The sequence below is a fragment of the Triturus cristatus genome, chromosome 3_1 (assembly GCF_964204655.1).
Source record: "Triturus cristatus chromosome 3_1, aTriCri1.1, whole genome shotgun sequence".
Classification (NCBI taxonomy): domain Eukaryota; kingdom Metazoa; phylum Chordata; class Amphibia; order Caudata; family Salamandridae; genus Triturus; species Triturus cristatus.
Genome location: NC_140583.1, coordinates 859,323,980 through 859,340,539, shown reverse-complemented (window position 1 = coordinate 859,340,539; position 16,560 = coordinate 859,323,980). Strand labels below are relative to the sequence as shown.

The 16,560-nt window shown below is 43.6% G+C and overlaps 1 protein-coding gene across 4 annotated transcripts in view; it reads right to left on the bottom strand.

The window, feature by feature from the left end:
• Window positions 1-16,560, bottom strand: part of LOC146861186 (neurabin-1-like) — a 611,401-nt gene that overhangs the window by 19,306 nt on the left and 575,535 nt on the right. For 2 of the 4 annotated variants that reach the window (XM_085645289.1, XM_085645285.1), the window contains one exon: window positions 3,084-3,200. The exons of the other annotated variants lie outside the window; for them this stretch is intronic. In XM_085645289.1, the coding sequence (XP_085501415.1) occupies window positions 3,084-3,200 (117 nt within the window). The remainder of the gene's footprint in view (window positions 1-3,083; window positions 3,201-16,560) is intronic. 4 annotated transcript variants of the gene reach the window in all.

Here is a 16,560-nt window from a genome sequence, read left to right as displayed (position 1 = left end):
AATCGACAAAATGTAGGGCTGAAGGCAGCTATGTCTTGGCTCTTCCCGTATCAGACCACAGCTGGGCCTACCCCATCAGTTACTGATGCTGAGAGGTTGCTTTCACTTTGAACACCCCCAGTCCCTGCCTCAAATTGCTTGTGAGGCAACAGCTGATAGACAAGTGCATGCTGCACTTTCTGCAGGGTCACAAGAAAAGAAGGATCTCATCTCAATCTTTGTACACGAAATAAATTCAGTCTAGCTTTCATTGTGATGCCACTAGAATCATTCATTACAAGTGCCTCCATCTTTTAATAGAAATACATTATGACATCAGAACGTGCTGTAATAAGAACACTTGCTGTTGTTTTTGAAAGCAAAAGATGTATCCAAACCTCATGTATTCGACTAGCACTCATGACTAATTCATTATCCAATGCCATTAAAATAAATGCACTTTATTTAAAGCATAACTTTGTTTTCACAGCAGGATGTTAGCCAAGTCAAGGCGATTCCTATCAATGTACCAAAAAGGTACATTGTTTTTATTTATTTAAAAAAATAAAAAAAAACTAATACCATGGGAGTTTCCGCCAATGATGACAATGACATTTGAAGTATTTACAGCCCTTACCACCAGGGTTTTCCTGTTGGCTACGGACAGTAAAAAATGTCTATATGTCCGCCCATCTAATCTGGGCATTGGGACATGCAGCCAATTCTCCGACAGCCCTCACTCCGTCGGAGTAGTATCCAATGTCATCAAACTATGGTTCATCCACTTTTAAATTTGGCAGGTGGACCATTATGTTGGTGGGATGGGTACTCCATCACCGCTGCGACAGAGTACCCTTTCCACCAAGATATAAATCAGGCCCTAAGTAAGGTTCTTTATTACTTTCTTTAGGAAATCCTAAAAACTGTATCTTCAATTAACATAAATCATTCTAAATGGAGCTTTTCACCTATTTTCAATCTAAATTCAGACATTAAAGTCCTGTGCTTGCACTTTGCTCCTCCTGTACCAGGTTGTTAAACATTCCTCCATTTTGCCACATGCATGGGCAGTCAGGCATTTTCAGTTCTGGCTTCTAGACACTCAAATTCTTTGCCTAAACATATTTGAGCTCTCAACTATAGTGTTCCTTTTTGTCAATCCTAAAAAAACTAGCTGTTCTAATCTGGTCATTCTGACTTGTAATCCTGAATTTACGTGAACTCAACACCAGAGATCACAGCACCAGGACACTTCTGCGTAATTGTGTGCTCTACAATTTGTTAAAAATAAAAATCCTTGTAAAATGTAGTCCGATCCAATAAAATTGAAAAAACACACTGGAGACCGTTAGGCCCTCATTAATAAAAATTAAAAGCAAGTTAATCACCAACAACTGCTGACAAACTCACTATACTTGTTCTGTTTAATCATCACTTGCAAAAATCAAGGTAAAATATTTTACATTTTGTTTGGGTCACCCATATCAAATACCTCCAGTGCTGCCCCAATATAGTGAACATGATACTCAAACAAATTTTAGGTAGCATCTTCATGGATAATGTATACAGAACTAGAGGCTATGATTTAAGGATTCAGCTTTTATTTACGATGCCCACTTCTAATGTGTCCAAGGAAATAGGATAGCAGCAGAATATAGAAAAATCAAAATTACTGAGTTTGCAGCTCACCAGTCTCTGGATTGGTTCTATCAAATGTTGATGAGTTCACAAGGTGCTACATTTGTCAATGGGGATTTGGGAAGAGGGTTAAGATTTTATTTCTCTCAACCCTTCCAAGCTCCAAAATTCAGACTCATTTTACTACTTCTTCTGCAGTTTAATTTCAATTTTGTTCTAATTAAAATGCTGTTGGAATCCGAATAGCAAATTGTTTTTATAAAGGTCTAATAAAACTTGCAGCACTGCCCTCATTAGTCCAGGCCACGAATTACATTTCTTGCCTTATCACACTCATATCGAACCTTAACATTTCATCTAACATAATTCATATTACATTTGGAGATAGTCATACAAAATTATAACAAAGGCGCTCTGTGATTCAGTGGGTTGTTTTGTCATGTGACGAGTATGGTGTGAATGAAAAGGATTTCATGATAATGTATTGTGAGTTCTATCAAGCTTAGGAAAAATATAGACAAGTTGATTAGCTTCTTATGTTTTTAAAGATCAAAAAGCAATGCCAAAAACCTTTATTCAACTAAAAGGGAGGTGAGTAAAACCCATTGGGTGAGATGTTTGATAAAAGCTCTTCTGAGAAGTGAATCACTTGATTTGGAGTAGTGACATAAGTATGGTGTAAAATTGAGAATGCCAAACAGGGTTAAAAATTAAGTTTTGAGAAAGAGCAACATGTTCGTAAATTTAGGAATAAAGGTCACTTAGTATTTTTTGGACCGGTTACATTTTTTTAAACGTTTACAGGAGAATATCCTGACTGGCCGCATGAATAGGATGAAAAAACAGTACTTTCTTTAATGTTTTAAGATCAATGAAAATTACAGTAATACAGGAAATAATGCCTATGTTAATTGATTTTGATTCTCCAAATACCTGTCACCAGGAAACTTGTACTGTAACAGAAGCAGAAAAGAACCCAGTGAAAGCTGATGAAACCTGTGAAAGGGAGCCACTATGACCACCAAGGTGCTGCAGAACAGCTGTGTACAGTGGGACCCATCAATTCCCAAAAGCAGTGGCAATCGAATCTCCCTGTTACATGAAGTGTCTTAACCAGACAAGAAATATACTGTGGGAATCAGAACTAGCATTCAAGGTCAAAAATACTTTTCCTTTTCTAATCCCTGAACAAATTTAAGAGATACATATTAATATAAGCCATGACCAAAGGAGCATTGGTAAGGGCTTAAAAGAACGATCATTAGTGATAGATTTAACATGTACATTGAAAAGGTAAATTTGCTGCATAAGCGATCTACTGTTTACATTTCAAGCAACATTGTATTGAATTAGCAAACCCAAATATGATATGAATACGAACATGTAATTAGAGGTTTAAATCAGGAGTTAAAATGAGTGGTGGAAGGGTGACAAGACGAACACAAAATCCACACTTTGAAACTCACCTCATTTGAAGAGAAGGTCAAAGTGTGTGAACGGCCTGAAAGATTAGGCTCAGTCACTAACCCTGACAGATCAGACCTTATGCTGTTATGGTAAGAATCATCAATGACAACTCTACTCTGAAAACAAGTGAAAATATTGTTTGATTATACTTTCCCCTTGAAATAATATATAGGAGAGTGATTATTAAATGGCACCTTAAATAAAACATTACTCAAACCATTACACAATGGTGCAACTTGAACACTATGCTCAAAACAAGTAAGGTATTAGATTTCAGTGGTTTTATTTTCTAAAATTTACCTTAACAGACATTTGTGACATACCAGTTATTTGTCCAAATTAGGTTATTACATCTCAAATGTCCATTAAATATTCCTATTTATTTACGACATAGGCAGTGACTACCAGTAATATGCAAGTTATTTAGCCAAAACAAATATTTTTAAATTCTGAATTTAAATTCTCATTTAAAAATTAAATTAACTCAATAAATTACATTTAAAAAAGCGAAAGTATAAATTGATAGTAAATTAGTACACAATAACATTTCTGAGAATTCTAAGCTATTCTAATTTGTGTTCTTTAAATGTTTGTATTGTTTCTATTAATGGAGGACAAAGTATGTCTTTGTGACAAATGATGCAAATTGGTATGAATTTTAAGAATCAGAGGAAGCTTCACATTTGAAAAAGTAGATTGCACTGTTGAGGGCTTTCCAGCATACTCTGCAGAATAAAGCATTGGCCTACATCCATGCTCAAATCTTACTGGGAATATTCCAGGTCGTAGTACCTACTGTCTCAAGACAGCTCCATGTTCTACTGGGAAATAGCTTCTAGAAGACCAAGAGAAAGTAATTTCTGGCTATAGTGAGCACAATGGGGAACTCGCTACCTTACAGCATCATATTACCCTCATCCTGATAGAACCCTGTTGGCTCCCTTTGTTGGTAAGCACCATCTTCAAAACTAGCTTACCATTTACAAAGCCAATACAAGCAATATCTCCCACTTATCTTGCAGGCAAGCTCATTATCTCTGGTGGTTCTCAGAAAACCTGCAGCCAAGACACCATCAGATAGCAGATTAAGACGCATACGAGGAAAGAATAAGGGAACAGGCCTTTTTCATCTGTGGATCCCCATATCCATCAGGATTGCCCCAAACTTGCTCCAATTTAGGAAAGAGGCAAAGACAAACCTCTTTAAACAAAACTACATATCAATGCCTCAATAGCCCACTACCTCTTCTACTATTTAGTGGCCTTATGCTTGTCTTTGACCCTGTACATTGCTCCACAACCTTTTGGCTAGGTTTGAGCTATAAAATAGTGCATACATACATTTTGAACAACTCCTTCAGTTAAAGATGGTGATTAAGAGCTACCTATTTGAATAACTCTTATGGGTCAGAATTGTATCATTTATATACGTTTTCTGTGCTTTGTAAACCAGGATTTAATGCATGCAACTGTGATTATGATAATTATATGATACATTGAAACTTACAATCCATGTATAGCAGTATAATTTTTTCTTTTTAACGGTAGTTTGCTTTTGACATAACATACACTTACAATAACAAAATGGCATAACAGCTATATTTTAATAGGTTATCACAGTTGAGTTGATACATCACAAGGACGTCTCCCAGAGCCAGCAGACACCATCAAAGGTAGATGCTGAACAGAAAACCTAAACATTTAAACAATTCTAGAATATGTCTTTCCTGAATAGCCAGATAGATTAGCTGTTTAAGGTAAAGTGTTCAGGGTCTTATTGGTGTTGATTGCAGGAAGAGCAGGCATCAATCTACATATTACCCATGCTTTCTAAAGCAACTTTATAAAGAGTGTGTTTTTAATAAATTAAAAGTTGTGAGCGATTTGCTTTTTCATAGTACAGCCTTCACATTTACTACACATTATCTGCAACAAGAAGGGAATGAAGGATTTAATGTGGGATGGGGAGTAATGGTATGACCAGTCTCCAGTTCTCCTGGCACCCCTCTGGCGGCAGTGCCATACACCTCCCACTGACACAGTCATGCACTGCACTCATGGTTCCCTTTACGCTACCCTCCGAGGTAATACTGGCAGGAGGGATCATAAGTGTACGCCCAACGCAAGGTAGAAGTGGTCCTGTGTGCGTGGTATGAGGGAATTGTTAACTGGTTGTGTGAAGAGCTGTGGTTTATCACTTAACTCCACCTATCAGAACCCTGGAGCCATCCGAAGGGATGATGAGCCCTCGGCGCACACTGAGGGCCTTCCACCGTACCCACGCAAGACTTAGTCTTTGCGGACATCCTTGATTCCCCAGCTGTATATATCCAGGGTTCTCAAACCCTTGATGCTTTGCTTCAAGAATCCCTGGCTGATGGTCCAGCCTGTGGAGCGGTTCTGAGAATTTCCCCGACTTCATTCCTTATCAGCCTAATGGACTTCAGCGATAAGTGCTGCTGATTTTCTTTGCTTTCCAGGCGGAACTCGCCCTCTTTGCTTTTCCACAGGATGGTGTGAATTAGCAGTTTCTTTGGCTGCCGGCCCGGAGGGGTGTAAAGTGCTAAGTTTTCTGCCCAACAAACTATGATCATTGTTAGGGCCTTTTCAGTTTGAGCACAAAAGACTTTTGGTGACAACTCTCCGATTAGAGCTGCTATTCCATTGTGATTTGGATTGTTCTTCTGTATTAACCAGTGATATACGTCAATTGTGTGATGTTTGGGCTAACAGACTACTCATCTGTTAGCACCGCCATACCTGTGTGGTGGATGATATAGGTATGTTCTCTGTTCCATGATCTGCAAACTGGGTCTACCCATTGTAAGGAAAGTGTGATGTACCAACACGTGGCCCCTTTGTTCCAGATGCAGTAACCTGGTGCTAAGGTAGTAGAACACACCGTATGACTTGAGTGCAATGCTGTCTTGCCACATATGTGTGATTTGAAACTCGATAACCCATCTATTCATTTGACAGTGGGATGTGCTGTGAATCAAACATAATTGAGGCAACTTGATGGGAAATCCCCAAGAAAACCTTTATTTTTCCCATCTGTTTCAGTTTATTGTTTTAGCTAACTGTTTTAGTTTGTTCCAGAAACCTTCCCCTTGTGCTTATCCTGACACCACTGCTTATATCCTATCCAGTGGTGGCAGAATGGGTATGAGAGAGTCGGTTCATACTGCTCCCGCAACAGGTAGGTCACGATCCTCGTTTGATGGTGGCCTGTTCAGCAACACATTCCGACAGATATGACACTAGCCTTATTGCCGTGGTCTACGATGTGCGTTTTGGGGCCCTTTGTGTGGCAGGTGCTAGGTAGGCCACACAAATGGTACCGTGTTTGTATCGGCAAAGGTATTGGAACACTAGGCAGTGAGACATTTGAGAAGCCCCACAGATTCTGGAATTTTCTCTCTCAGAAATAAATAAGTGTTTTTGTCAAAGTTTGTAGGGCATTGTTGGTATGAAAATGTTGTGAGATGCACAGCAGTCACACTACCATGGTTGTCTAGTTTTCAGAGATTTCTGGGTTTAGTAGGTCTCCCTGGGTGTTGGTCAGACATGGGTCTAAGGAGTTCAGCCACTGAGCATGGCAAGTAAAGGGAAATTTAGTTTTTTCCTTACTCTGCTGGTCCATATAGTAAAACTATGCCCAAAAGATTCCAAATTTCCTCTTGCTTGCTAAGGAAATATTGATGCTCTACGTCGCAGGTGGGCAGAACACTGTAGTGGTAGGGAAAAGCCCGAAGCCAGGGTGGCCGGCCCACAACCCATATTACCCCCTCAACAAAAAATATATTCCTGGTGCAAATGGTCATACCCACAGGTGGGCATATTGGGGATAAACTCACCCAATCTTCATCTTAAGGATTGGGGTTAATCTCCCCCAATGTTCATCTTAAGGAGGCAAAAAGAATTATGAGCCCGTTCTGGGCTAGCCCGATGTCTGGGTAGGCCATTCCAACTACACAATTTTTCTAAATTTTTTCCCTGGGGTCTACTGGGTTTAGGGATTGGGGCAACACTCCTATTTGCCCCAGAGGAACAGAAAGGCTGACATACCTGAAGGGTGGGGGAGGAAATGCTCATTGCCGTAACATCCAGTTTGAGAGGCTGGGTAATTCTTGAGATAGAGGTACGGGTAAGAGGCCCTGATCCAAAGATCGCTTCCACCAATTGAGACAATTCGATTTGATGGAGCTGCCAAGCTTGTTATGTTATGCAGATTTGTAGAGCACACCATCACCTGGAAGGGTATCCTGGTGCTCAGCACGTGCGCGAATAGCCACACCTAGGGCCTAGCCGGACTACCGAAAAAGGCTGGTCTTCAGCTTCTTCTTGAATTCAAAAAGTGCGGAGAAGGGTCTTATGCATAGCTGTAGGTCACACCACACTTTAGGAGCGATGTAAGAGAAGGCTCGACTGCCGGAGATAGTTTTCTGAACTCGTGGGATTTGTGCAAGGAGGAGTCTGGACGAGCAGAGGTGTCTGGAAGGTTTGTGAGAGCAGATGCGAATGTTGAGGTATGCTGTTCTACTGTTATGTATTGCCTTGAAAGTGTGGATGAGGAGTTTGAATTGGGTTTGTAAATGAGAAGCCAGTGGAGCTCCTTCAGGTGTGGTGAGATGCGAGTGTGGTGTAGTAGGTTGAAAGTGATCCTGGCTGCCGAGTTCTGAATGGTCTGCAGCCTTCTGGTGATTTTTAGGTTGAATCTGGCATAGAGGGTGTTCCCGTAGTCCAGCTTGCTTGTGACCAAGGAGTGTGTGACAGTTTTACGGGTACTGATTGGCAGTCATTTACAAATCTTCCTCCGCATCTTTAGGGTATGGAAGCATGAGGCAGTGACTGTATGGATATTGGCAGTCATGTCAAGTTTGGTGTTGATCCTAGCTCTTTTGGCGACTAGGTGGAGTCCCACGGTGATGTTCTCTTCCCAAAGATCATGATTTTGGTCTTGTCTGTGTTTAGCTTTAGACAGTTGGTCTTTATCCGTTGGGAGATTTCAGTCATTCAGACATTGAACTTGATCCGGGTACTGAGCTTGTCCTGTGAAAGAGAATGTGTTGCGTGTTTTCAACTTAGGAATGGACTTTGATATTGTAAGAACGGATGATGCTAGCTAGAGGAATTATGTACACATTGAAGTGTGTCAAGTCACATAGTATCCTTGCAGAGCTCCGCAGATGAGCTTGCAGGCATCCAAGGTGTACAATGCCAGGCTGTCCGAGTGGGGTTTTCAATCAGAGTGTGTATCCTTGGATTCATCATCAACTGACTTTATTTCGCATTGAGACAATGCATAAAAGTATGCAATAAAAAAGATCCTTGGATTACAATGTAGGCACTGGATAGGATGGGAGACTCAAATTCTGCAGAGAAGTCCAGGAGGATGAGGGTCGCAATGTCTACTCTGTCCTGAGTCATGCAGATGACCATCCATGGCTGCGATGAGGGCAGCTTGCGTGCTGTAATTTGATTTGAAACCAGACTGAGGGTCTAATAGCGACGACCCGGATGTATTCAAATTCCTAAATGTAGAATTAGCTACTTGGCCCTATCCACTTTTAATCTGTGGGGATTTGAACATCAATTTACTTAGTGACTTTAACTTGGCAGTCGATAGCAACTATAGTGGTAGGAAGCCCAAGGTGTTTAAAGCACTTCAGGCCTTAGTACAAGAGCATGGGTTGGCAGATTTATGGAATCGACATAATAAATCGGATGATGGGTATACATACTATTCTGCCCCACATAATAAATTGGTCAGGCTTGACTATTTTCTTGTATCAGAGCAGCTTGCCGAAGCATCCTCCATCTACGTCTCTCCTAGGACTTTATCTGACCATAATGCATTAATTGTCAAGTGCTCCTGGCCTCGAATTAGGAAGCCCCCCAGGCAGTGGTCTTTCGAAAGGAAGCTTCTGTTTGATGAGGCCTACCAGGCACATACAAGAAAATGGTTAATAGAGTTTCTTGATATTAATAGAGGTACAGCCTCTGATCAGGTGATATGGGACGCTTTAAAGGCTGCAGTTGGCGGGGAGACTAAAAGTTTCTCTTCATTTCGGTGGAAGCAAGAGCAACTGAATTGTCGTATGGAGGAGCTTAGATTAGCAGAACTAGAACTAGCTTCTAAAATTAAAAATGCCTGTGATGTAGAACACGCCCAGCAAGCTGTAGCTATATTAAAATCTAAATTTTTGGAGTCTTTCGGCGTGGACTTAGCTACTAAGCATTTACAATATCGTACCATGATGTTCGAATTTGGTGAAAATTCCGGTAGGGTATTAGCGAAGAGGCTCCATCAGAAAAGCGTACAGAGTCGTGTCACGCGTATTCAGGATGAAAATGGTATGGTTAAGGATACTCCAGAAGGAGTAAATGGAGTATTTTTAAAATTCTATGCAGAGCTTTACACCGAGGACATTGAGAGCAGCCAGGTAGAATCAGAGATTGGGGACTTTTTATCGAGCCAAAACACTTCTAAGATATCACCTGAACAGAACGAATTATTATCTGCCCCCATCTCATGGGAGGAGGTGGTACTAACGGTCAAAGCATTGGCCAATGGCAAGGCCACAGGCCGAGACGCGGTGCCTCTCGAGGTCTATAAGATTTTTTTAGCAGAGATTCGGCACGATCTCCTTGCTGACTTTAGGGCTGCCCAGAAAGGAATGGTCCCTGACTCATGGCGGCAGACTACGATTGTCTTGTTTAAAAAAAAAAAGGTAAGCCAGAGTTGAGCCCATCATCTTTTCGGCCAATTTCTCTTATTAACAGCGATTCCAAAATATTTTCAAAAATATTAGCCTCTAGACTAGTCGAGGTAATAGTCCCATTAGTATCCCTGCGCCAACATGGATTTATCCCTGGCCGTGACACAGCAGACCATGTTCGGCGTGTCATTGCATATTGGATTGGGCTCAGGCCACGGCTTCTCCCCTCGGGGTGATCCTGTTGGACGCTGAGAAAGCGTTCGAAAGTCTCCTGGGGGTTCTTGTGGGCCGTGCTCAGGTTGAAGGGCTTTAGTACTGAATTGATCCAAGCTGTTCAGGCATTGTTCATCTCTCCAGAGGCAGCACTCCGTATTTCGGGCCAGATGACCGATTATTTCAACATTAGCAGGGGCACTCGACAGGGGTGTCCGTGTTCCCCCTTACTGTTTGCCCTATACATTGATCCGTTTCTAAGTAAAATTGAAGGGGATAGGAGTATAGTACCTATAAGAGTTGGCACCAAAGAGTATCGTGCCCTTGCCTATGCAGACGATATTGTTGTGTTAACATCGGATGTCTTCTCTGCACTCCAGGTACTTAACATGTCTGCAGTACAATTTGGCTCAGTGTCTGGGTATAAGTTAAATGTGGCTAAGACCCAGGTTGTTCAAACACCAGATATGTTATATTCTGGGACTTTAATAGTCAGGGAAGCAATGTACCTTGGGGTAAGAATTTCAGCGGCAGTTGACACTATTCCGGATTTAAATATTCTTCCGGTAATAGACACAGTAAATACTAAACTTGAACGATTGGATCATTTACATTTGTCTCTTTACGGCCGATGCAGTGTTCTTAAAATGCTTATATTGCCAAAGTTCTTATATCTCTTTAGGACAATTCCTTTAGTAATATCTCAAAGCAGTCTGGCTAAGGCAGACAGGATCTGCTATAGGTTTCTGTGGGGGTATAAGTGCTCTCGCAGGGCTGCCAAGTGGATGTGTCTTCCTTTGAATCGAGGCGGTTGGGCATTACCTAATCTGGTGCTATATTATTGGTCTGTAATAGTACAGACTTTGGGAGTGCCGCTTCTAGGCAATAGATTCAAAGCTTCGTTATGTAATCATCCTACTATTTTTGAGATTGGTTTAGGCACTGCGGCCGAGGGCATCCTGTTTAAAATTCTAGAACAGAGTTACTTCAAAAAAAACTAGATTCAAGGTAATTAATGCCATGTTCCTAATCTGGCAGCGAATAGGCGGAAATTGTCTATTCACCAGTTTAACGTATATACCCCTTTTAAAGCATCCCGACTTTTCTCACCCTCCATTTTTCAAGATCAGGTAATGTCTAGATGGCAAGTACAAGGAGTGCAGGTTATCGGCGATTTGGTGGGGGATGGGCAACTGCTATCTTTTTTAGGCTTGAAGGATAAATATCAGCTCTATCCTCAATGATTTTTTTAAATACCTTCAGATTAGAAGTGTTTTGTTTGTACAGCTTGTAGGAAATCCCTCACTATTCGATAAAATTTAGATTTTTGAACTCATTCGGAAGAACGCCAAAATAGGTATGATATATCCGCATTTACTATCTAGCCTACCGGATGATCTATGTGCACAAGGGTCAAGGTGGGCAGATAAATTAGGGAAGACTGGTATGGATTTAAACCCGGCTTTGGAGTTCGCTAGTAAAGTCTTGGTCTCTGGTAGTCTTCGGACTCAAAGTTATATGTCAATGTTCGATCTTTATTATACACCTGCAAGAATTGCAAAATGGGGTAGTAGAAAAGGGAACCATTGCTCAAGGTGTGGGTTATACGCAGCAAATGCAAGCCATATGTTTTTCTCTTGTCCCAAACTGACTGAATTTATATCAGATATAGAACGTTTTATCAATTCTATGTTAAAGATTCAATGTACCTTGACACCTGAGATGGTGATAATGGGTTATGATGGGGTAGTATCTTTGGGCAATTCATGGCATAAGTCTGCGTTTTTGTTCATTGCCATGTCTATGATTTGTTTATGTATAACTTCACAATGGCTTTCTCCCGAAGCCCCGACATTTATTAACTGGAGAACTAGACTGCTTGCTTTCCATAAACTTGAATCCTCAGTCTATTCAATAAAGGGTAGGCGGAGGTGGGAGCTTGCTTCTAAGATATGGGCTCCTGTGGAGAAATGGATTAAATAGCTGCTATGTTAAAAACGTTACCTTTTCTTAATGTTATTGAATATGTCTTTGCATATGAGAAGCAATAACTAGTGTAATTGTACCTTAGACTGAAAGCCATGACTGTATTGTTTGTGTATTTATGAAAATTCAATAAAAATAGTAAAAAAAAAAAAATATGAAACCAGACAGTGGTGTTGAGGAGTTGGTGGTCGCTGAGGTATTCAGTGAGGAGCTTGTTAAGGATTTTCTCTAAGACCTTAGCTGGGATTGCTAGCAGGGAGGTCGGTCTGTAGTTGGCTGGTGTTGAAGGGTCCGCAGAGAGTTTAAGTACTGGGAGGAGAGTTGCATGTTTCCCAGCATCTGAGAATTTTGTAGAAGAGGGGGAGGCATTCAGAATGGGTGGGAGCACGAAGCTGTTGGATTGCAGTACTCTAGAGTAGGTGTGGGGGGCAGGGGGTAGATGAATATCATTGGGGTGGCGATTTCTTCTGGAGTGGTAATCGGCCATGTGGTTCGCATCAGTTCTTTGGATAAGATCAAGAGGTGTTAGGCAAGGTCTTTCTGGACTGGTTGTGTCCTAACGTTGCTGTAAATGACAGATTTTGTTGCTGAAGGATTGAGAGAGATTGTTGCAGATGTCCTGCGAGGGGGCGATCAAGTAGGAGGTGGCCAATGGGGAGGGGAAATCTTTCACAATAGTTAATATTTCTTAGCTTCTGTTGATGCTAGCCATGATGCGGTCTCCCAGAGTGGCACATTTGGTGGTCCAGAACATTTCAGGGTAGCATCTTAGGCTGGATTTGAACATGCTCCTGTCTCCATTGTCCTGGCTCATTCTCCATTGCGCTCCAGTTATTTGCAGTGGCGTTTCAGCAGTCTGAGACCCTCTGTGTACCAACCGGCCTGGGGTCTTGATCTTGTTGTATTGCTGCGTTTGAGGGGGGCCAGGGAGTGGGCATGGGAGGTGTCAAATTACTGAAATCCTTGAATACTTTGGGGAGGCTGTTGCTATACTAGGGTCATCAAGACTGTTGCTGTACTAGGGTCAGCAGGATACTGAATACGTATCTGGCTATAATTATACAAAGTAAAACAATGCAGGGTGGCTAGAATGAGTGGCTAATAATCCATTGGGTTCTAGGAGCTACATGGCATATGAGCACATGGTCTGTGTTTACAGGCAGACTTACAGCAATGTAGGGGGTGACTAATTTTAACCTACAGGAGTCAGACACACATGGGTGCACTAACATCTAGGTTATCTGTTTTCTTTAGTAGTTACCTGCACAGTATAAGAAATATGTTATTCTGACTGACAAAGACATTTAGTATGCTTATGTACCCATGCAGATTTTTTTTTTTTTTAAACTTTGTTTATTGAAATTTTACGACATGTCATTACATACATACAAAAGCAAAAAGAAAACCATAAGCAGAGGCAAGTGGCAGTGCAGAGCTCAGGTCGCATTAGCATCCGATCCAGTGTGATCGCAGGGGCCAAGTGAACAGTCGTGTACAGTAGAATATGAGTGTTGATCGCTTGTATACAGGGTAGGGACATCGGGCAAAAGGTCAAAACACATTATAATCACCTGGTAGAGGCGTGGGGGCCCCTCAGACAAAGTTCACCCACGCGCTGCACATCACCCATAGCGCAGTCTCAGCCCAAAAATCTCGTATAACGAGTACATACAAACAATCCTCGCGCCCTGGAATATCGTAGAGGAGAGACCCAAAGGGGCTGCCCAGAGAGGAAGGTGGAGGAAGAAGAAAAGAAAACACCGCATCCACCCCCATACGTCCATAGCAGCTCACCGTCCCTCCTATGCAGGATGTACGTCATGGACGGCGGGATCTGGATCGGCAACGGTCAGGGGAGGGGCGTCTGCTGTCAGAGCCTCCGGATACTGCAGTAAGTAACTTTGTAATGGTCCCCAGATATACGGCAGGGCGGGACTGGGCAGGGAGCAATTCGGAGTATGTCAGTACCTGCTCCTGGCAGTAGACCAGGTCCTTGAGCCACTCCTTAAATTTCGGAGCCCGTCCCCGTCCCCACCGGCAAGCTATGCACCGTTTCGCCAATAGGAGCGCCGTCGTAACAAATTTGCGACTCGCACGCGGAATAGGTTTGGTGTATCCCAGTAACGCCTGTACAGGATCAGGTGCGAAGGGCAGCTCTATCATTTGCGAAATGGCAGAACACACATGTGTCCAATAGCTCTGGATAGTGGGGCATGTCCAGGACAAATGCAAGAAGCCCGCCTGGGGGGCATGGCATCTCTCGCAATTATCCGAGTCCTGCAGCTGAAATCTGTACTTGGTGACCGGAGTGCAGTAGAGACGGTTCAAGAATTTAAAATGTATGATACGGTGTCTACTACTTGCTGAAATCTGTTCCGTCTGCAAACAGTATGTCCACCTGTCATCACCTAGCTCTAGCCCCAACTCCCGCTCCCACTCCCCACGTGCCCGGGAAACGTCGAGTGTAGCGTCAGAGCGGACTGCATGATACAGTATCGAGACCAAATGTGAGGGTGAGGTGGCCTGGAGGATCCTATGTAATGGAGCCATGGTGTCAGGCTCAGTCGGGAAAGTCGGCAATATGGCCTTCATGCCATGCCTCAGTCTAAGGTAGGTAAAGAGCTCCAGGGGGGTAGGCGTGTACCCTTCAAAGAAGCGTTCCCGGTCGCAAAAGGTCCCGCCGGAGAACAGATCTCCCCATCTATGGAGTCCCAGCTTGCGAATCAAATCTTGAAACAGTCTCTCTTGGAGAAGAGGAAGCTGCGGATGATAAGCAATTGGGAGAAGAGGGGAGTACAGGAACGGACTTCCCACTCGCCTCGACAGCTCCAGCCAAGCCCTCACCGTGCCCTGCAAGGCGTTATAGCTGGTAGTGGTATGTGGGAGCACACTGTGCAGTAGGCCAGGCAGGGGCAGGGGCGCCGCCAGCCAGTCCTCCGCAGCGAGCTGGGGCATAAAAGCGATCGGGTGGAACCAGTAGTACGCATAGTGCGCTTGGGCGCAATGATAGTACAGTTCCAGATCCGGTATATCGAAGCCTCTGCGCGAATATGGAGAGGTCATCGTAGCCCACTTCAATCTAGGTCTCTTCCCCCCCCACACCAACCGTATCAATTCGGATCGCAAACGAGTGAAGAAGTGCCTGCTCGGGGGGAAGGGAATGTTCATAAACAAGTATAGAAGCCGGGGAAGCACCACCATCTTAATCGGGCTGCGCGCCCAGCCATCGACAGAGGGAGCGCAATCCAGCGGTCGACACAAGAGGAGACCTGCAGCAATGTCGTGCCATAGTTTAACCGCATGAGCTCCTCCCTATCTCGAGAGATCTTAATGCCTAGGTACTTGACTTCGGACTCACTCCATTCTATGGGATAGTCGAGCGAAAAGGTCTGTGAGCCATCAGTTAGATGGAAGATCTGGGACTTTGACCAGTTGATTCGTACGCCCGACATCTCCCATATGTCAAGAATTCCCGGAGGAGTGGGTTCAGGTTATTTTGAGGGTCCCGCACATACAGAGTAATGTCATCTGCATACAGCGACAGCAATATCTGTCGCTGCTCACAGAACAGCGCTCGGTTTTGGTGGCGTTGTCGGAGCCGCGAGGCGAGAGGCTCAAGCGCCAGTGCAAATAAGAGTGGGGAAAGTGGGCACCCCTGCCTGGTCCCTCGGGCAATTCCGAAGGGTTCGGACGTCCTGCCATTGATTAAGACCCTGGCACACAGACTGCCATAAAGAATAGCTATCCATCCCAGGAACACCAGAGGAAAACCCATGTGAGTCAGCACAGCCACCAGATAATCCCACTCCAAGGAGTCGAACGCTTTCGTAGCATCCAAAAAAACCGCCACCATCTGTAGGCTGGGATCCACATTCTGCAAGATTGCAAATAGCGTGCGCAAGTTGTGCGACGTCGCCCTTCAGGGTATAAAACCCGATTGGTCCGGGAGTACCAGTCCCTCCATGAGGAGCGTCAAACGATTAGCCAGAGTTTTAGCAAGGATCTTTGCATCACAGTTAAGGAGGGACAAGGGCCGATATGAGTCCGGGGAAGTTGCCGGTTTACCTGGCTTCAAGAGGGAGGTAATCAGTGCCTCTCTCATGGAAGGGGGAAGCTTCCCCAGAGTGTGGGCCTCGTCGAATACCTCTTTTAAAATCGGGGCAAGGATATCAATGTAGGATTTATAGAATTCTATCGGGAGACCATAAAGGCCCGGGGCCTTCCCCGAGGCCATCTGCATTATGGCCTCCCGAATTTCGTCAATCCCCAGAGGAGCCATTAAGAACCGGAGCGGTCTGTCAGAAAGCCATCCCAATGTAATTTCCCCCAAATATCGGTCCAGCTCCGGCGCGTGTGCATGAGTAGAGGAGTACAGTTCAGTGTAGTGGGCAACAAACGTTTGCATTATAGACTGGGTATCCCTGTGGAGTGCCCCCGAAGATCCTTGGATCTCAAGGACATGGTTGTTGAAACGGGGCGGACGTATTGCCCATGCCAGGAATTTACCCAGCCGTTCTCCCTCCCCGTACCTGCGAGCTTGGAAGTGTTTCCCCCT